This window comes from Mya arenaria, chromosome 1 (genome assembly GCF_026914265.1).
Source record: "Mya arenaria isolate MELC-2E11 chromosome 1, ASM2691426v1".
Lineage (NCBI taxonomy): Eukaryota > Metazoa > Mollusca > Bivalvia > Myida > Myidae > Mya > Mya arenaria.
The window spans coordinates 33,900,292-33,923,171 of NC_069122.1; the positions used below are offsets into that span (position 1 = coordinate 33,900,292).

Here is a 22,880-nt window from a genome sequence, read left to right on the forward strand (position 1 = left end):
GTTTTGTAGTTCGGATACAGTTTTATATTTTAAACACGATGATTATGAATCTCAAAATAAGAAAATGTGAATGAGTTGAGTAGACATTGTAACGTACATTACCTACATGACATAGTTATCTGGTCAAACTTGAAAATTTATTATAATTGTAGTTTTGGTAGCACGTAGTTTTCTTACCAATCACAAATCTATATAACACGAAACACATACACTTCATATGAATCTCCTTTCTTAAAATAACTTCGTTGTACTACTTTGGTAACTGATTTTTATCAGAAAGTGACAGTTTGATGGGTTTTTTCATGAGCAAATGCCGTCTTAAACCAGTAAATGTACACAGGAGATTGTTATTGCTGCAATGTAATCATTTTTTTATAAACATGAATCTTAATAAAGAAATATAGGAATTGTATGTGTTTTGTTCCTTTGTCGACAGCCATGTTGGCGGCCATCTTGTTTTAGCGAGTTGCCCAACGATGCCAACGTGGCATCACTCGGATTCGTTAACAATAAGTTTTAACCTACACAAAAATGCAAAAACATTTTGTATATACGCAATTGTACGGTTAAGTTGAATTTTGGCGTTTATCTGCCGGACTATTGGCATTACTTTTTACTACAATTGATACATATGTAAATAAATGCACTCTATAATGCATGCCAATCTCGATAAGTTGGGATCGGGTGAGTGTGCAAATTGACGAATTTTCTTGATTACTTTTTGTTCTTTGATCTACATAATTACGAACCTGGAGCAGCAAGACAACAGTTTCATGGTTGTATCGATGTTTAGAATGAAAATGGATTGATATAATATTACAAAATACCCTAAACAAAGTAGTTCACAAAAGCAATACATCAGCCAGTCACGATTGACATTGGTCGAATTCCTTTGTTTTTCGATATTTTCGGGATTTTCACGAGCGGATGACAGAGGCTTTGCTCTTCCTAATGAATTTTAAGTCCTCTAGACATCCTTAAGCGGTTTACTGCTCCCGTTTTCATTATAATATCCAATCGACTTCTGCCAGTAACGTTCATGAAGCTCTATGAAAATCATTTTTGACATTTTGGAACACAGAAGTAGTTAGATAAAAATTATGGCCTTAACATAAATGTACTTATGAAATTGGCATGGTGGTATTGTACCGTAATAAAGTTAACTAAAAGTCCGAAGACATGACAATTTTTGATAACATCATTATATAGCTAATACTCTGGACAACCTTTTAATAGTTCAACATCTCCTATATCCTTTGAAAACAAAGCATTGTTCAGACTTCTCTAAAACCTCGGGCATATTATCCTCTTCATATTGTCTTTTATTAAAAGCTTATGGCATAACCTTAGGTAGTTTGGCAATGAAACCGGGGCCTGCGTATCGACATTAACGATTGTCACGGGGGATGCAGGGCTTTGGAATTCCTGATCGGCATCTAATTCGCTATAGCTATCGAGACAATTCGGTAAATACCAAACCTTTTTGTAATAAAATGCACACGTTTCGAACTCGTGAAATATGGAAATTAATGAGTTAAAAAACATCAGTACAATATCAGTTTGATATTTTTACTGCTAATAAATGAGTGAAAATAGAACGTTAATATTTTAAAATCAATTGTAGTTATTCCCTTCATCAAAACTAACTTTTGAACCAGTTAATCATGTCAAAAAGATAACTTGTTCTCTGATCACAATTTAAACTGTTTAAAAAAATACTTTGGAAATACACACAATAGCGATTGTTAGGGAAATGGCGATTCGATTTTTCAATCGTTTTTCGGAAGCAAAATGCTCGAACATAAGCTTTCGTACAAAGTACAAACGAACGACAATCCATGCTATCGTCAATCGATTCTGCACGGGTAGCAAAGTGATATTGCATATAGTCGTATTAAGATAATAAATCCAATAAATCTTTGCGAATAATCTTGAAAGAAAACGTAAATGTCGATTTAAGTGTAATATTGTATTTTACTTCACTTGTTTCATTGAAAAGCTACAGTTTCAAACGTGACTTCCCCACTCGTGGAATATAATACAGTCTTACACGGAAATCAACAAATTACTTCTTTTTATGTTTTGTTTTAATTTTACTGCAACCGCTCATTTTTTCTCCGAAAACCTTATAAAGGAACACAATTAATTTAATGTTAAGCCCTTAACACCTTAAAATATGTTATGAAATCTCTCAGACAACACCCGCAAAAAAAATATAAAACGAAGACTGCATGGAGAATATACTACCAATTACAGGTTAAAGGAGGATTTCCAATCACAACAAAAAAATATGTATAGATATATTGTTTTCCTTCTTTCATAAAATAGAAGGAAAATTCGTATTTTGATTTCGCTCGTTCAAACTGCAACACCGGGCAAGATTTCAGTATTTGCCGCCGGTGTTTTGAAGACTTTACTGTTTGTTACCGGACTTTTGACTTCAATGTTTTTTTATCGGACTTTCGAATCGAAAGCTTTACTGTTTGGTAACGGGGATTTGACGCCTTCATTGTTTGCTACTAGACTTTTAAAGGCTTTACTGTTTGCGTCGATTCTGTTAAAGACTTTAGAGTCTGCTAATACACTTTTTAAACACTGTTTGCAACCGGGATTTTAAAACATACCTATTGGTTACCGGATTTTTGAAGACTTTACTGTTTGCCAACGGGCTTTTAAAGGCTTAATTTGTTGTCACCGGGGCTTTGAAGTCTTTATTGCTTGCCATCGGTGTTTTGAAGACGTCGCTGCATGTCACCGGGCATTAAAAGACGTCACTGATTGTCACCGGGCTTTTGAAGACTTCACTGCTTGTCACCGGACTTAAGATGACTTCACTGCTTGTTTCCGGGCTTTTTAGAATTCATTGTTAGTCATAGGGCTTTTAAAGTCTTTAATGCTTTTTACCGGGGTTTTGAAGTCTTCATTTCTTGTCACCAGGCTTTTGGAGACTTCACTGTTTGTAAACGGGGTTTTGAAGTATGCCTTGCTTGTCACTGGGCTTTTGAAGACGTCACTGCTTGACACCGGGCTTTTGAAGACGTCCCTGCTTGTCACCAAGAATTTGAAGACGTCAATGCTTGTCACTGGGCTTTTGAAGACTTCCCTGCTTGTCACCGGGCTTTTGCGAAGTCTTCACTGCTTGTCACCGGCCTTTTAAGACGTCGCCACTTGTCACTGGGCTTTTGAAGACGTCACTTCTTGTCAACCGGCTTTTGAATAAGACGTCACTACTTGTCACTTGGCTTTTGAAGTCGTCACTACTTGTCAACCGGCTTTTGAATAAGACGTCACTCCTTGTCAACGGGCTTTTGAAGACATCATTGCTTGCCATTTGGCTTTTGAAGACCTCTCTGTTTGTCACTGGGCTTTTGAAGACGTCACTGCTTGTCACCGGGCTTTTGAAGTCTTCGCTGCTTGTCACCGGACTTTTAAAGACGTCACTACTTGTCACTTGGCTTTTGAAGACGTCACTACTTGTCAACGGGCTTTTTAATAAGACGGGCTTTTGAAGACGTCACTGCTTGTCACTGAGCTTTTGAAGTCTTCACTGCTTGTCACCGGACTTTTAAAGACGTCACTACTTGTCACTTGGCTTTTGAAGACGTCACTACTTGTCAACGGGCTTTTGAATAAGACGTCACTCCTTGTCAACGGGCTTTTGAAGACATCATTGCTTGCCATTTGGCTTTTGAAGACCTCTCTGTTTGTCACTGGGCTTTTGAAGACGTCACTGCTTGTCACCGGGCTTTTGAAGACGTTCCTGTTTGTCAGCGGGCGTTTGAAGACGTCAAGGCTTGTTACTGGGCTTTTGAAGACTTCACTGCTTGTCACCGGGCTTTTGAATTCTTCACTGCATGTCGCCGGACTTTTAAAGACGTCAGTGCTTGTCACTGGGCTTTTGAAGATTTCACTGCTTGTCAACGGGCTTTTAGAGACGTCACTGATTGTCACCGGACTTTTGAAGACTTCACTCTTTGTCACCGGGCTTCTGACGTCTTCACTTCTTGTCACCGGGCTTTTGACGTCTTCACTTCTTGTCACCGGGCTTTTGAAGACGTCAAGGCTTGTCACTTGGCTTTTGAAGACTTCACTGCTTGTCACTGGCCTTTGAAGACGTCACTGCTTGTCAATGGGCTGTTGAAGACGTCACTGCTTGTCACCGGGCTTTTGAAGTCTTCACTGCTTGTCACCGGTCTTTTGAAGACATCATTGCTTGTCACTGGGTTTTGAAGACGTCACTGCATGTCAGCGGGCATTTGAAGACCTGACTGCTTGTTACCGGGGTTTTGAAGACTTCACTTCTTGTCATCGGGCTTTTGGAGACTTCACTGTTTGTCACCGGGCTTTTTAAGACGTCACTGTTTGTCACCGGGCTTTTGAAGACGTCACTGCTTGACACCGGGCTTTTGAAGTTTTCACTTCTTGTCACCAGGCTTTTCAAGACGTCACTTCTTCTCACCGGGCTTTTGAAGACTTAACCTTTTGTCACCGGGCTTTTCAAGTCTTCATGGCTTATCACAGGACTTTTGAAGACGCCACTGCTTGTCACCGGACTTTTTGATACGTCACTGCTTGTTACCGGCATTTTGAAGACTTTACTGTTTGACACCGGCCTTTTGAAGACGTCACTGTTTGTCACCGGCCTTTTGAAGACTTAACTGCCTGAAAGTGAATTGCTTGCCACCGGTTTGATACTTTCCTTATATTCATTACGTATCCGTTCATTTGTTTACCTAACTATGTGGCAATCGTTGTATTACATCTACCCAACAATGTGTTGGGCTCCCAGCTTTGAAAGGTCATGGTATATATGTTTAAAAAAGATATCTGTATCAAATTCAAAAAGGGTGGATTGATCGGTTTGCCGTCATACGTTTTATTGTTTTCGCTATCCATGCGACATCCATCGATACTTATTTACTAAAACCCTTTAAAATTATGAATATATTGTTTTCTGAATAAATTAAAACCGTAAGCAGTTCGATACTTTCTACACATATATTTCTTTTCGCTTCTTGTACTCTATATCATATATTTGACAGTCACGTCAATTATGAAAGCACACACTATACATATAATATGTAATATAACAGACTTGGAAGGCAAACAAGTTTCTCAACCCCGCCACGTTCATTTTCTTCATCCCGCTCTTTTTTCATTCCATTTTTTTTCATAGCCAAACGAATATATGGTTGTTGTTGTTGTTTTTTAAAAAAGTGTTTTAAGAAATTAATTTGAAATCAACAACATGAAGTCTATTGAATAAAAATGTATTACTTTAAAATAGCTATAGATACATGTTACCAAGATAACGCCAAAGAGAGCAGCAACTGTAACAAAAGGATTCCCGATGTCTAATAGAAGTATATTCGTCATTTGCCAATGATAAGGTCGAAACAATTGTAGTCCAAACTGAACTAAAATGGAGCATGATTTTTTCACAAATCACGAATAACTATTTAACCATAATGACACAAGCACATGCTGCCAATGAACAGTAAGTTGGGTTTACGACTTTGGTGCTGGCCACTCGAGATGTTTTTGTAGAGCTATTGTTTCCCATTGTCGATTATTTAGCTCACGCTTACTGTTTTTGCAATGTTTATTGGCAGCATGTGCTTGTGTGACCAAATAAATCATTTAACTTCTTTTACTAACAAATTATATAGGTTTTTGTTAAATTTTTCTCACTGAAAATCGTCGCCATTTCGTCTGGATATATTTTCTAATTTTAGTGCATATATATGTTTAACTCAAGTGACTGTAATGAGTAAATCAAAAAGCATTTTATTTGTACAGAAAAAAAATACATTATTGCGATTTTAGGAGCATTTGAACTGATTAATTTGCCACAACTTAGCTATTAATTAAAAAAAAACAGTTATAAAGCTTAATATTTTTCAATTGTACATTAATCATACGTGTTTTTAATGATCATTTAAGTCAATTTAGATCAACATAGCAATGCATTAGACAAAAAAAAAACGTTTGTGAGCATCAACCTTTATTGTGCCCCTTGAATACAATCTTGGGCAACACGAGATTTTGAGCTTGCCGAAACAGATTCAACATTTCCCTTGCTTTATTGGGTATTTCAATATGATGCCATTTCAGAAAGCAATATAGACGGGAGGACAGACGGATGGACACAAGTAAAGCATGAACGGAACACGACAAATTGGATAAGACCACTGAAAAACCCTCACGTGTCGTGCAAAATGGACCTGTTATATCCTTGGTGGCAAAAACACACCTGTATGAATTAACCAGATCCTCACAAGGGACCGAGGCTGGACAGGGGTCAGACGCACACTCATTTATATCTGTGAGTAGCATAAACAAGATATATGATATTGCTGATTATATATTTACTTTTACAAGTTTGTTTAAGATAACTAAATATTATAACAAGTGATGTTCGCCACAAATCGCAGGATGGTTCTCGTAGATAACTAGACTAATATTTATCACATTTGTTAGTTAAGATAATGCGCTCGAATGTAGGGAACTACAGTTTGATGACCGTTATCTCACATTCGCCATGTGTACTGTATGTTTCTTTTGCTTAATACATTTTACAAATATAAGGATTGTTCAAACAAATGTGTATCGCCCATTGAAGTCATATATATCGAGAACAGTTTTAACTGTTGCGCGATATCTCGTGCTTTTAGCGCAATATGGTATTTGTTCGCACTTAAATTATACAAAGAGAAAACATATAATTGTATCTTCAGGGCAATATTAAAGGATCAATACAGGTATCTTGATGAGAATCCACAGACTATGAATTTATTTTTTTTAAGTAGAGGTGTTCTTCAATCAGCGGGTTATGCGGATGTGTGGTTATTCCCTGGGTCTGTTAATGTGAATTCAATTGTCGCCATATCTAGAAATAGATTATGAGAGGTAAACATAACTAGTTGGTGAGCTACCATTGAGACACAGTCATCATTGTACTTTTATAACGAAGTTAAGCAAACTTTCCAAATATCTAACTGCATGGTATTACTTGATAATATAAAAAATAGAAATGTTTAAGCTAAACTCCCTTCTAGACTAATATTGTCCTAGCATAATTTGTATATTGAACAAGGCAAATATAGATATATCCCTATACAAGATGGATAATGTACACTGTGCCATTTAGACGATAAAGAAAGCGACTTTCAGTTTGTTTTCGTTTGCCTAATGTATAATGATATCCGGCAGACTTTTATTCCTGGATATCGTTATGTTAGAAATCCCTGTATGATTAAATTAATATCATTACTAAATTCTGATAATAAAACGCTGTTAAAAAAGAAGTCATTTTCTGTATTAAGGCTTTTAAGATAAGAGACATAAATATATGACATTTTAAAAGACAATTTCACATTATATCGCTGTTAAATATGTGAATTTGTGTATACCATAACAATTATATCCATATGAATTGCTTAATTACATTATTTATTACATGCAGAGAATCTGGGCTACCCTTGCATAGGAGACCGAGAGATCATCGTGGTTATTTACTTTACCCTATTGGAGAATGGGATGCCGGAGTTTCAGTTAGCTAATGACACAAGGCTGACTGTTCCCATGGAACAGATAAAATAATTTGAATAACAACTTCATGTACTCACAACTGATTGTTTTGTAAACTTACAGAAAACATAATATTCCAAGATTCTAAAATAAAGAACAACATTTTGGTTGTTTAGTTTACAGTTCGAAACTTAAAAGAAAAATAGGATATTCCCACAAACAAATAGCACTATTTTAAATGATACTTCTTCAGTAAAATTCTTTCTACGAACTGAAAATGGTTGTGTGATATGAAATTTGTTAGTACAAATCGCTGTAAATATAATTGTTTGTTCAGCAAGTTTCACTGCTGAAAGACATTGATTTTTGTGTGAAATACATGGATTATTCACATTTTGTAACATTTTCACTCTGTTACATATGCTTCCTCCTACAATGTTATTGTGCTTATGTGACCATGTATATTTAATTGTTTGCACATAATAAATCTACTCAAGATTTAGTGCTGATCCCGTGTCATGTTATTTTTTTCATCCAATACAAATGTTACCGGTGCTCAAAATATTGCGATGATGGGTGTACTTTCCAGTCCTCCATGTTATGTGATAATTGTCAGCTGCATCTTTTCATTTAAGAATTGCTTTACCTTCATTTTTTAGCAAGCCACCGACTCATACTTTGCCTCATATGTAATAATATGTATCATAGCTTTATGTGGCTACTGTCAGAACAGGCACTAATATTAATCAACCCAATGGTCAGTACATCAGGATTTTGTAATAACATTTTGTTTTAAATAATTATTGTATTGGTGACTGCTTTATTGCACTGGTATTTTTTTTTTTCAATTTGGCCTATCTTCCCCAAAAAATAAATCCTGTGATAAATCCTTATTATTGCATCCATCATTCACCAAAGCTTTATATTGTCTTAAAAGCACGTCCTGCTTTTCATATGTACAAACTACTGATAAAAAGTGTTATTTTCAGTTTTGCTCTTTTTAAATAGAAAAAATGAAACAGACACGTGCTGTTATCAAGAGAAAAATATGTTACATAATAACTTGAGAACATATTTTCTCTCCACAGTCATTTAGGCATTTATTCCTTCAAAAATACTTTATGTTGAAATACATTGCAAGTAAGGGTTTTGTTTGGCTGCAATTAATCTTATAAACCCTAGCATAATTGAAAATATAAAGAAATATTGGCTCTTCATAAGCAGGGCTTAAATTAAGACCCATACAGATCAAGAAACAAATACTGGACTTAAACTTAATCGAAAACAGTTTAAATGAAGTTAGTGAACCTTGCATGTATGTATGCATTTTGTTTAATTTGACATAATGTTGTTATAAAAAAATGAACTGCATTGTGGTTGTTGAGGCATTGGTCTATTACAGTTGTCTATGTGTTTGCTTGTTATGTAGGTTAATTTTACATTCAGCAGTTGAAATTTACAGGAAATCATTTACAAATTATTTTCAAATAAATTAATATAGGTGCGCACTACTATCTGTCGTGTTTGCATTTGTTTCATTCTTATCAGAGACAAACATTTCAGTTGTTCTTATAGACTTCGAAGGAGAGGTGTATATTGCTTTGCTCATGGCATTTGGTCAGTCCGTGTTTTTTTAGTCCGCAAGATTTTAGATATAGTGAATTTATGATATGTTAAATGTATTGTTGCCATTAGTGTTTCAATTTTAGGTTTAAAGGTGATTTCAAGTGGTTTGTCTTTTCCCGCGATATTGTGACGTCATTTGATAATGAATTGTTGTTTTTTTCTATGAAAGAAATATTGCCCATTTTTTATATTTTATTGGAAAATTTGTGTTGGTATATACGAAAGTTGACCCAATCAGTATTTGCAGTACAAAGGAAATAAAAGTGTTGTTTTTTATCTAAAAATAAGGAAAATATGCTAGTTTAAAATAGCTTGGCGTTTAATTTTGAGAAAGCCTGAAAAAAACCTGGTGCTGGCTGGAAATTTCTGTGCGCCGAAAGGGTTCACAGTACGGTGAAGTTTTTTTTTGTAAATTCCCTACCGGCTCTTAAATGGCTACCAACGTCAATTTTGTAGTTATTACAAGATTGATAACTGGAATTTATATTTTCTTGCAAATGAATATACTTTAGGCATTTGCAATAAAATTATTTTTCAAGTCACCTTGTCTAGTCATTTCCGTGTCATAAGATATGATACGTTCTTTAACAGATAATCATTTTTAACCAGGTTTTCAAAACAAAAAGTGGAAACCTAGGTAATTAGTTTTGTGCATGTCGCTGGGCAGGCAGGTGGCTGTGACCATTGGCGCTCTTGAGTCCAGGCTTTAGCTAAGCCATACATGGGGTATTTTTAAACAACTTTGAAAACATGTTTAACGACTAGAAAACTGTGGTTTTAAATTCTTTCATTTATTTAATAGTTTAAAAAATACATTTGCTTAATTTCAAAAAGCATTTGTTTGATCTCAAAAATAATATTTGCATAAAACTTTCTTGTATCATCATGTGTCATTCTTTCACTTGACTGTTATCCTTGTACATTATTTAGTTAATAAACTAATAAAATGAGAGTAAAAGTGACTTTTTTATATTTGTTCGCTCTTCGCTCGCCCCATTATTTTTTGGAAAAAAATCCGATGAACAAGTTATCAATTTGGTGAGGCCTTAAGTAATCTAGGGCATTAACCGCAAAAAAGTGTTTGTCGCGTCTCCATTACACTTGTGGAACAGCTATAAGTTCTTGGTTTTTACTGCATACATAAAATAAGCGCAAAACGTACATGGTCAATGAAACTCATCTAAAATTAACCAATCTTTTCAAGGTGTCTCGAACCTTGTTCGAATTAAGTTTAACAAATCAAGAACCTCTATATATGAATTATAATCAAGGACCATATTTAAGTCCTTTTGAAAGCGAACCTCGAAATAAGTGCGAAGTGCTACGGCCATGGTTGTTCATCTGTAGATTTATTTTCTAGCGAAACAGTTTCGTTTTAACAGGGGCAGAATCGTTGAATTTATGATTCTGAAACATTTCTGACCACTGACTTGATTAATTATTTGCGTGATTTGTGTTTGTTTAGCTTAAGAAATGTCAATTGTTGTATATCATTGTTAAGGTTATGGATTGAGCTTATCAACGAGTATTTCAAGTTTTCTTGGTTTGTGTTATAGAAAACTGTCAAATTTGACTAACCGCATTTTTGGTATGTCCGTATTGACGCTCTATTCTTTCAATGTATTACTGGGGACCGGGTTTTAGTCTGAAATCGTTATTTTTGAAAGTTTTAGGTTATACTAAGGTTTATATATCATTTCACACCAATGTTTGAGTCGATTTCCTGTGCTTGCTAAAATCTGTTTGCTTAAGGATATCACCATACACTGATCCTGCGCATTTACTATTTGTTACCATTCCGATGTAATGCATCATTGTGCAAAGAACCTGGTGTAACAATGTATTGTTGTTGTTGTTTTTTTCAAGAGAACATATTTAACTATTTAAACATTATATATTACCTTATGGGACGTGTTCGCTAAAGAGAACGCCGTATCCAAACCCTACCAGAATTCGTGACATTTGTATGTCATGCTGTTATTTCACTTGTATGCATTGTTAAGACAAAAATACAATTTCATCAGGTAAATGAAGTAAAATGCAGTTTACAAACATATTTTCAAAATCAAAAACGCTTTAAAGATAGGTGATTAACCGTTATAATAAATCCGATATAAACATTGCTTAATTTAGTCAAAGATTTGTTCAAATTGAATCACGTAATAACAAGATATTCAAAATATACCCACGTTAACGGTCACCTACATTTGACCTAACAAATCTGAAGTTTATTTTGCTGTTTTTTCTATTTTGAATGACTATAAATCTACAAAATTTGGAACATTTTAATTGTTTTCATTCATTATAATTTATTTTCAACATAACTGCAATAGGTTTTAACTAAATAAACGATGTGAAGCCGAAGCAAAAAATTGAATCAATTGCCGTCATCACGGTCATGTGAATGTCAAGTCATTCATTTGGATCATCTTAGTCAGTTGATTCTGGTTGACTTTGGTATTGGTGTTACGCCATAACTTTAATGTGTAGTAAACATAAAAATATCTTAATTGGAGTTATGGAAGCCAAATCTAAACTGATACAAAAAAAATATGTTTTGATGTATTTATTACATTTTCCAAGACAAATCAGTTAATTTTGAATATCAAATGCGTAATCCATTCATTTATCAATACCAACTGTTTATGTCCGTGTATACAACTTACCAGATTACATTTAATAAAGTAACAATGTCAATGAATCATGTTAAAATTCTAAATAAGGTAAACAATTGGGTGTTACTTGCCAAAAATTAACTTTAGGCTACACATCACTATATTTTTACAATAGCTTTTAAATTTTATTTTCTGTTTCGTTATTTTCAGTACAATAACCTACCGAGTGCTATGACAGAATGTGTTTAATGAAAAATAAGATAAATACAGTCATCATGTAAAAATTAAACTGATACAAGTTAACCTGGCCCCAATTTCTCGAATCTTCTTAAGTCCAGTATAAGAGGATTAAGCTAAGCTCACTATTTTTGTTGTACTTTAATATGAGTTATATTTACTTTTTAAAGAGTTTTTAGAAATTATGTAGGAATAAACTATATGATAAGCAGAATAAACCATATTTCATTTATATCAAAATCCATTTTCAGTATGTTTTTTGGCTAATTGAAATAAGCGACTTACGCCTGTTAAGCTTAAGAAGTTTCGAGAAATTAGGGCCTGGTAAATAAGGCCTATCTGTCCGTTTTCTAAAATTAAGCTAATTTTATAAAATTTAAAGCCTCAGTGCCACTAAGGATTAAATAATTAGCGAAAACATAATAAAAGCGAGTATATAACTAAGATAGTGTCTCGTATAATGTCTGATTAATTCCCATGGTCCACAAGATGCTTTAGTAAAAAGAACTGTTTGGGAAGTACCAACGATATTCAAAACTGAATCACTGACTCGAACAGAACCTGAGCAGCTGGCGGGATAAACTGGAGGTATAGCTTAAAAAATACTTTTTCAAATGATTTTCACATACAAAAATGCAGCTCCTGTTACTGTAAAAATGTGATGCTAGTATTTTCAAATAAAAATGTATCAATGTTGTTTAGTGAAAACTCGCAGATTGGTACTCGCTTATGTTTTTATAACTACACTTTGAGGGGGCGTAGCATTAGGGCCTAATTGTTTCGACATGCGTTTTCAACGTCTGGATCTGACATTACTTAGTGGTAACAATTGTGACAGTAGAAGTGTTTGCAATTGTAGCATCGGTAGTAATGTCAGATCCAGACCTTGAAAATTATACTTCTAAGTGTTTGGACAAAATGTTATTAACTTTTGAACATATTATCTGCAGGAAATTTGAATTATGACTTACTGAAAAGAGAAAAATGTAAACCCTTTCATAACATTCGTGATAACTTTAACCTGGAAAAAATGCAGGCCCACACTCATTGATGTCATCCTCACCAATGCAAATTCTTTTATGAGTAAAACTGAAAACTTTAATTGCGACCTAAGCGACTGTCACAACCTCATAGCTACCAGTTATAGAAAACAATGTGAGCCATTTATGAAAAAGAAGGTTACTTTCAGGTCATACAAGAACTTTGACAACAAATCAATTAATGAACATCTTTCTCATGTACCGTCCCATCTCGCCAATATCTTTGAGTACATGGACGATATTTATTGGGCTCACGAACACCTATTGAAACAAGTTATTGACGAGCATGCCCAAGTAAAACAGAAAACCCCCAAAAAACGAATCCACCACCTTATGTGTATTCTAGGTACCGTAAACTAATTTATAAAGCTCGTCAAGCAAGAAACACCTATAACATAACATGGCCAACTGGTTAAACTGCACTAAGTTCAGAAATCTCAAAACCAAGGTGTAAAGAGAATCTATAGCTGTTTATTTCCAAGAACGGTGTAGTGGAGGACCCAAATCTAAGGACTTCGGGCAGACAAATTAACATTTTCTCTCACAGAAACCTACAAATAAATCAGATAACCCAATAATACTCAAACAAAACATATGGAATTTGGTTTCTGATCAAAGCTGGTGGCCAATAAAATGAACTCATTTTACATTTAATAATATAACCGAAAAGTATTGGAATATCTGGAACCATGGTTAAAGATAAACACCCTAGTCTTGACAAAATAAAGGAAAACTGCCAAATGCCTCCTGACTTTCACTTTACCCCGGTCACCGATAAAGATATTGGAAAATACATTGACAGGTTAAATTCCAAAAAAGCAACTGGTATAGATCTGATTCCTCCTTACATTATCATTGCTGGCAAAGATACTTTACAGGTTCCCATCCGAAACATGGCCAATGAAATTATCAACCAAGGATCATTTCCAAATAGGCTTAAGCAAGCACGAGTTACCCCTTTTCAATAATACAAAAAGATGACCCCTTTATTGAAATTGATATAGACCAGTCAGTATTTTACAATCAATGTCCAAATTATATGAACGGGTCATAACTGAACAACTGATTAGTCATTTTGATAACATTTTTCATCCTTTCCTGGCAGCATTCAGAACAACATTTGGATGTCAAACTACCCTGAAAGGCGAGCCACAACGATTAATATTAGGGCCTTTAGTTTTCACCATCTGCCTAAACGACATATTCTACTTACCAATAATGCAGCTTTGTATAATTATGCAAATGGCAATAATCTTTATGTCTGTGAAAAAAATCCTGATGTTGTTAAGATCACTCTTAAAGAAAAAAGTTACATTTTGGTTACAACTGGTTTACTTCCAATCAAATGCAGGCTAACCCTGAAAAATTTCAGGCAATGTCAGTTGGCTGAAGGTCAGTTAAAGAAATAAAACAATTCAATATACTTAATCACACCATTGTTTGTGAAGAGCAAATGAAACTTTTAGGTGTTGAGGTAGTTTATTAAATATTGATGCCCTGATTTCTAAAATGGGCAATAAAGCTGCTAAGCAATTGAATATTCTTCAAAGACTAAGCAAATTTTTGACAACCTATGCTAAGCTTATTATCTTTAAATCTTTTATCAGATCCAATTTCAACTACTGTCCTGTCGTTTGGCATTTTTGTAGCAAGACCAACGCAGAAAAAATGAAAAAGATTCAATACAGAGCTTTAAAAATTGTTTTTAATGATTACACCTCAACTTACGAAAATCTTCTTCATAGAGTTTAATTGCAAACATTACATTTGAGCAGGTTAAGATACATTGCTATTGAAACTTACAAATGTCTGTATGGTATCTCACCAGAATATGTTTAAAATCTTGTAACATTAGGACATGTAATTTCAATCTGAGATCCGAAAACTGTGTAGACGTTCCATCAGTAAGAACAACTTATTATGGAAAAAATATTTCCGCTTTGAGGCCACTCAGGTATGGAACACCCCTCCAAAGCAAATAAGGGGCTCCCAAAACTACCTGGAATTTTAAAAGGCTGATCCGCACCTGGACCTCTTTAATGTGTAAATAATACCTTTTTGCTTTAAAAATAGAAGAAATTGAGAACTATAAGATGTTTCACTGAATATCTTTTATCCTTAAAAGTTTGTCTTATGTACAAACTATGAAAAGGAGTTTTATTTTCAGCGGCATGGCTTACACCCACTGAACAAGATATGGCATTCAAATACCAGAAAATATTTCAGCGGACTTCTTTGGCAAATAACAACTTATTTAATTAAAATGCATGGGCTAATATCTTATTATGATTGTTCGAATAATATAACTTCTCTCGAACACATACAACTACTTGTGTTTTTCTTTCGGCAAATATTTTGTTTATGATTTACGACTTTACTTTTTCAATTAACATTCTTTAGCGGTGATAGCTGTAATATCAAAATATTATGTTACATATCATACCTCCTGTAAGCAATACTTCCAAAAAAAATTTCCTATCATGCAAGATTAATTATACTTAGTAAGTTGTTGTTTTTTACAAACTACTATCTACTATACCAAGCTGTTATTCCCTGGCATATTTTGCTTCTTACAATTTTGCTACTTCAATGTATGTAATTACCCTTTTAGTTATACCTTTGACACAACTATCCAATTTACAGTGGTATATCAACTAGTGAAACCGTGCGCGTATAGACTGGCCGTACAGCCGGGAAAACTTGTTAGTGTTATCACTGTTCTCGATGCTCTTATCCTATATTTGTATTTGTATGCATGCTACAATATGTGTTCACTTTTACATATATACTCTTATTTCCAGGTCACAAGCTCATTGTTTGTTTTTATTTGATATGTTATGTGTGTCTGTTATTTATGTCGGAAAATAGCTCATTAAGCACATACCCGACTTTAAATAAAGATTCTTGTATCTTGATACAAGTATAGTAGTGGCAGAAGTAGTGGTTGCAATTGTGGAAGCAGTAGTAGTAGCAGTAGTATTAGTGGCAGTAGTAGTGGTTGCAATTACGGAGCAGTAGTAGTAGTAAAAGTATTAGTGGTAGTAGTAGTGGTTGCAATTGTGGCAGCAGTAGTAGTAATAGTAGTAGTAGTAGTAGTAGTAGTAGTAGTAGTAGTAGTAGTAGTAGTAGTAATAGTAGTAGTAGTAGTAGTAGTAGTAGTAGTAGTAGTAGTAGTAGTAGTAGTAGTAGTAGTAGTAGTAGTAGTAGTAGTAGAAGTAGTAGTAGTAGTAGTAGTAGTAGTAGTAGTAGTAGTAGTAGTAGTAGTAGTAGTAGTAGTAGTAGTAGTAGTAGTAGTAGTAGTAGAAATGGTTGTAGTAGTGGTAGCATGGACAAATATGATACATATGCTATATGAAACACACAGAGACGAGATATACGATATAACATGACAATAGAAAGTGTTTTTTACTTAAATTATATCATTTTTATCAAAAACCTTTATTCAAAACTTAATTCAAACATAACACACTTATATCATTCCTTCATTTTCTTAAGAATAGGTACTGTCAAAGATTTTTTAGAGTTGAAATTTTGGCCGTCATGTTTTACACTATATAAATATCATATGGCAGCATGTGTGACATTGATATTGTCAACCCGAGAGCAGAATGTCACCCGAGGCGTAAGTTCATAAAAAAACAAAATTAAGTTCATAAAAAGTTTAAAAATGTTTTAAAGGTAAACAAAATATAACATATTAAAATAATTGTATGTAGATAAAAACATTCACCGTTAATTATGCTAAAATTCCTTCAAAAACTGACAGTTCCTGTCGTGTGATGTTTTTTGTGTACACATTGAATAGTGACGTCACGGCTGTATGTGTATACGGGAGGCAATCACGTCATGATTAAGCTAAAATATTGAGGCAGTTATTTGGCCTTATATGACATTCAAAATGTCACTGCGGTCACATGACCTGACAGTGAATTTTCGCTTGGTCACGTGTCAAAAAGGTTGAAAATGTTTTGGACAGTCAAAATATCTCTTTTTCGGGTAATGGGATTTTACCATTGTAGACAAAAGTGAGGTAAAATAAATGTCAATATCCATGTTTATTTTCGGCAAACTCATATAGATAGCTTCCTAGTTTAATATAATATCATTTAACATGAAATGATCATGCTTTAAAAAGAAAAGTATACGTGTAACAGATGTCACTTATCAGTTACAAATTTTTAACATATCTTACTGAGAGATAGCTAATATCCTTTTGCATTAAATTTAATGGTTATCCATCTGTCATTATTGACATTAATACAAAAAATGCTACTGGTAAAGTTTCATTTTTAATTTACAAAATTTTAAGTTCGGATATTTTGAAAGTTTTAATCGATAGTTTTTTCATAGATACAGTTATGACAATATGTTTTTAATGAAAACAGGATTAGCACTGCTATATAGTCATAGTAACATTTTGTCTTATACCTCCCTTTAACAAACCATACCATAATAGTAGCGGCATTATGATTTTATTCAAAAACTTAATCCTGTAAAAACTATGTTATGGTTTATCAATTTAAACAAAATGCAATAACACATGTTTGCATCCTAATGGTGGGTGTACTTGTTTTACCTTGAAAAGCATACATCGATCAAAATATGGGTAGATAATATGATATGATCATATTCTTTTACGTGTCCAAACAAGTAGTCTATGTGATTAAACTTGACGTACAATAAAAAAAAGGAATATGTGACAAGTACCGAGACAGAGCTGACGTCATTACTGGTTACCTCAAGTTATCAGAGAATGCCTCGATGCCATATTTGGATACCGCTTACGACGCGTTCTCGAAAACGAACCTCCCGCAGATGCTGGACGTGTTCACCACCCTTCCCTTCTCCTTCATAATGATCGGCATATAGGCGTTGGAGGCCAGTACCACACCGTACAGATTGACGGCGAAGACGCTGTAATACGTGCTATTACAATAAGTTAAAAAATGCTTTTTTTGAAACGTGCTTTCATTTTTTGTGTGTCAAATTTAGAGGAGTTGTAGAGAGTTTATTTATCTATTTGTTGTTCCTTTAAGACTTATATGCAACTAACATGGATTGCTAAAATTTCAATTTCATTAAATGATACAAGCTATTAAACTCTTATTTCATCAGATACTTTGGAAGTTAACATATTCATGATTCTTATTATTTTAAGAATGAAAACATCGTGAAGACGTGCAGTTTAAATTATTTCTGACAGGATAACTAATGACATTTTATTAAAAATTCAATGTAATCAATTACCATATAAACAGGATCAAAACTGCATACGTAGCATAAAAACGCAACATATCGTAATGAAAATATAATATAAGTGTTTCATAATGTACTTCATATGGACATACTATACTACGCTTTGCAAAAATCAACATCTAGGTCAAAATAAATATAATGTGAAAATGCAAATATGATCCATAACGACAGCGCTGTTTTGATAAAATATTCGTTTGATTTGAAAAAAGGGACATTATATAGTTAACTTGAATTTAATATATGAAAAAGTTTAAATATCATTCTTATTTGTGATTGTAAAACGATGATTTCAATAATAGCGCTGTCTATATTGGTCATATTTGCATTTTGACATACAAATGATTTGGACCTTGATTTTGAAATGCGTAACATGTAAGAAAGTGTTTTATGGTAGTCGCTAACAATGATGAAGCTAATATTATTCACGTAAGATATCAATTTCTGTATTTGATACAATATTTATGCGAAAAGCTACAGAAAAAACTCAGAAGCAAAAGGTTTAAATATTAACCACTCTATCTAACTAAGCGATATTATGTTGCAGTAAAAGGTCATCCTGTCAGAAAACATTTTAACTGCACGTATTCACGTTTGTTTTCATGCTTTAAAAAAAATAAGAATCAAGAATGTGTTTAAAGTTGATAACTTTAAACGTATTAGCTGTAATAGGAGTGTGCCAGCTTTTATAATTTAATGTATTTGAAATTTAATCATTCCATTTTGGTAGCATAGAAGTGTCAAAGAAAGTGCAAATAGATCGATAAACATTATAGAGGAAAAGGACATTGAAAAAATGGGTTATTCATCCCTACCTGAATAAAGAAAATTGTCATACTTAAACATAACAATTTCACTGGATTGAAATGTTATCATGGCCTTTGTGGACGCCATCTCACACCAAGCGTTGGAAATTTAGGCTATCACTTCCGTTTACAGACTTTGCCGATTATTTTGGCATGTAACAAAACAAAAATATACAAAAAATAATGAACTTCAAGAAGTAAACAGGGTTTGGGTTCATTACATTAGCATACATATTTTTAGCAGGAATAGGTAAGCAATAAAAAAAAGCCTTTTTCTATAAATAAAACATTTATCATTTTATAGTATTTCTTTTAACAAGTAAATTCATCCTAAAATGAGTTTACTAAGGTTATATTATTATTAAAATTATAGAGAAAAAAGGCTTGTTCCAGTGTTAGATCGTAGTAAATTGCTTTTTAATGCAACGTGTGCAAAATTTGCACAATGTTATTTTTTTACCCGTTTATATGGTAATTGGTATTGTGTTGAAAAGAATAATTAGGCTTATATTATTCCAGCGAGATATCAATATCTGTATCTAATACATCTCTGTTACACTAAGTGATATTATGTTACAGTTATTAAAGAGAAATAGAATACATGACTTCCTGTCAGAAAACATTTGAACTGCACGTATTCACGTTTGTTAGTTTTTTCTTTAAAAGGTAAGAATCAAGAATGTGTTTAAAGTTGATAACTGCCAGCCTATTAGCTGTTATAGGAGTGTGATAGCGTTTATAATTTATTGTATTTGAAATTTTAGCATTCAAATTTGGTAGCATATGAGTCTCGAAGAAAGTCCAATTAGATCAATTAACTTAAAAAGAATTAAAAAGAAGAAAAGGATATTGAAAAAAATGTTGTTGTTTTTCATACTCTGAAGGTTAAATGACCGGTAAATACCTTAAATTGTCAATGTTGTAGGCAAACTTAAAGTAGAATTTTAGATTAGTAAATTTTAGAGAAGTAATATCCATGTGAATATTCATCCTTACTCGAGTAAAGAAAATAGCGATATTTAGACATAAAAATTTCACTGTATTAAAATTTCATCGAGGCCTTCTTTGGACCTCTTCTCACACCAAGCGTTGGAAGTTAGGTCATCACTTCCGTTTACAGATTTTGCCGATCATTTTGATATGTAGCAAAAATAAATATACAAAAAATAATGAACTTCAAGAAGTAAACAGGTTTTAAGTCCATAACATAAGCATACATTTTTTTCTGAAATGGAAAATGTCAGCAAAAAAGATTATTATAAAAATAAAATATTTAAATTTTATAGTGTTTCTTTTAACAAGTAAATTTAACCTGATCTTTTTTTACTAACGTAATATGTACAGGAAAATTGTAAGGTCGTAATATATTTTACTGAGTAAGCACCAAAATCTATATGCCACGAATAGCATAGCCACAGGTGTAATATTTACTTACGGTGTTTACGAAGTGATATATTGCGATCTTAAACTGAAAGCAACAATTTTTTCTCTGACTTTATAATAAGCCTAAAACGTATATAGTTCTATATTTAATTGTAGGTATTCAGAAAAGCGCGCAAAATTGTATGCGAATTTAACGTCATTTCAGAAATTACGCCTTTGAAATTGTGTCCCAGCCCTGAGCGCTGACATTTGATTTGGAAGTGACAGTAGGCTTCAATTTCAAAACGTCAAACAGTGAAATACCATTTTTTATTTCACTGTTATATCTCTATAAATCACCAGATAATATATATTAAAACATTTATTTATTTATGACAGCTCCTTTTTATAATATTAAGTCCGATGGCGGCCTTCTTTGATTTTGGTGGCCAATATGGACGAAATTTAGGTGGGTCCTGATTTGTTTTTACCAAAACATATATATGTGTCAACAGTCAAAGTTTCCTAACTTTAACCAAAAGTGCACAATTTGGTAAAATGTTGTCACATATGATTGGACTTATATCTAAAGTTGCGAAAATAGTGTTCATTGGAGCTGTAAGTCGTAGTAAAAGTCCTGTACCGATTTATGCCCGTAGCATGTTTGGCATGATTCCAAATTCATTCAAATATACTGTTTTCCTTATATAGCTAATTATCCTTCACCTTAAAAGCATACAATCGTCTTTGAAGGCTAGTCAGGATTTCTTCAATTCACTGTATTACAGTGTAATATACAGGTCGTTTGGTATCTAATAAAGAAAGAAAAAATGTTCACTTTGTATTAATGCCGTTTTGGGCTCTAGCAGTAACTGGTTATCTAGTTATGATTGGCGATTTCCACTTAATAAGAAACAAAATAACTGGTGAACTATATAAGTTTCGTGTTACCACTGCAATTCTGTTTTGGGCTGGTGTTATTTCTTTCAGGATTCGAGAGTCAGGTCTTGTAGCTTTGTGAGGTTGAGACTTGATGCAATTTCCATATTTAGTAACTTTAATAGAATGGGCATCAGAGTTCTAGTAGCGTTGTATCACTCTCATAGGTAAATACTGACAAGAACTGCTTGGTCAGTAGTTCTGATCGCATCAATGTGGTTCATTCCATCACTCATGGATAACGCAACATCCATGCTGTCACACGTTTTACTTTTCACAAAGGTGTAAAACATCTTGGATTTGTCGTCTGACGCAAGATCGCTGATATACTGGTTGTGGGCTTTCTTGCATTCCCTTTTCGTGGTGAGTTGGATCCCTTTAAGTCCCAATCTTTTCTTTTACTGGATCGTCGGGCTTTATTGTAGGCACGTTTCTTCCTGGTTGTAGTGAGCTGATGTCATCTTGGACGGGACAAACTTACATATAGCAGCAGTGAACGCCTTCTTGAATGCTTTCCACAATGTGTGAAAATTATGTCAGTAGGGTACCCATGCAATTCAAGGCAGCTGATTTATAAGGTGAATAAGATCGGGTATATGTTCTTTTTCTTGATGGTATGACGTTGGTATCGGTCAGACCATTGGCATAGTCACTTGAGCCGAGGGTCTAGTGCATTTATGTAAAAATGAAGGTCTGTTTGTGGCGAATATGTCTAGGATGTTGTAAAGACGCGATGGAAAGTCGACATTTTTTCGCATAAAATGTCTACCAATGTTTTAATAAGTTAGCTGTTTATTGGAATATGGTATCTGTTGGTTGAAACAGAATTTGAAGACCAGTGTGTGTCGGGCAGATTGGCATCCCTACTGACAAAAAGTGTATGTTTAGTATGTTTGCTCGAGAAAGATCTGAGGCATCTACGCAGTTCTTCCATGGTGTCCAAGTAGATATAAGGTAAAAATAGACCGCTCATACTATAATTTGAGTTTTAAGGCTTGAGCATGGTATGGTAGCGGCAACAAACTCAGCACTAGACTCTATATCAATCTCAGATGCATCCAAGATGGCTTTGGTTATAATCGCTTCTCCACCACGGGGGCTCGACTTCCGGTCCTTCCTTGCAGCGAAAAGGTTATTCATGTTCATGCAGACTGTTAAGTACTTTTGCGCAATTACTACAAGCAACAGAGTGGATGGTATTATATCACTAGCACGCTTTTCCACGTACCTGGCAGGGATATTTAGAGGTTGCATGGACCTGGGTTTATTTGACAATCAAAGTCAGTTTGGATTAGACTTGGTACAGATGGTGGTCCTAAATAATGAGCTTTTGGTGGTATAAATGGTTTAAAAAAAGTCATAAGGATGTAGTCATTACATGAGCTTGTAGAGTAGATCCTTGTCACAGGGTTAGAACATCCCCTCCTGTAAAGACATGTTGCTATGAGGCTAAGAATGAGCTACATTGGGCT

The 22,880-nt window shown here is 33.9% G+C and overlaps 1 protein-coding gene across 1 annotated transcript; it reads right to left on the reverse strand.

Moving 5' to 3' along the window:
- Positions 1-3,489: 3,489 nt before the first annotated feature.
- Positions 3,490-22,548, reverse strand: LOC128226626 (uncharacterized). Its single transcript, XM_052936590.1, has 3 exons — positions 22,433-22,548; positions 17,855-17,962; positions 3,490-4,105 (listed from the first exon to the last, which is right to left on the reverse strand). Exons 1-3 carry the CDS (start codon positions 22,546-22,548, stop codon positions 3,490-3,492), a joined length of 840 nt encoding a protein of 279 aa, XP_052792550.1.
- Positions 22,549-22,880: the final 332 nt, after the last annotated feature.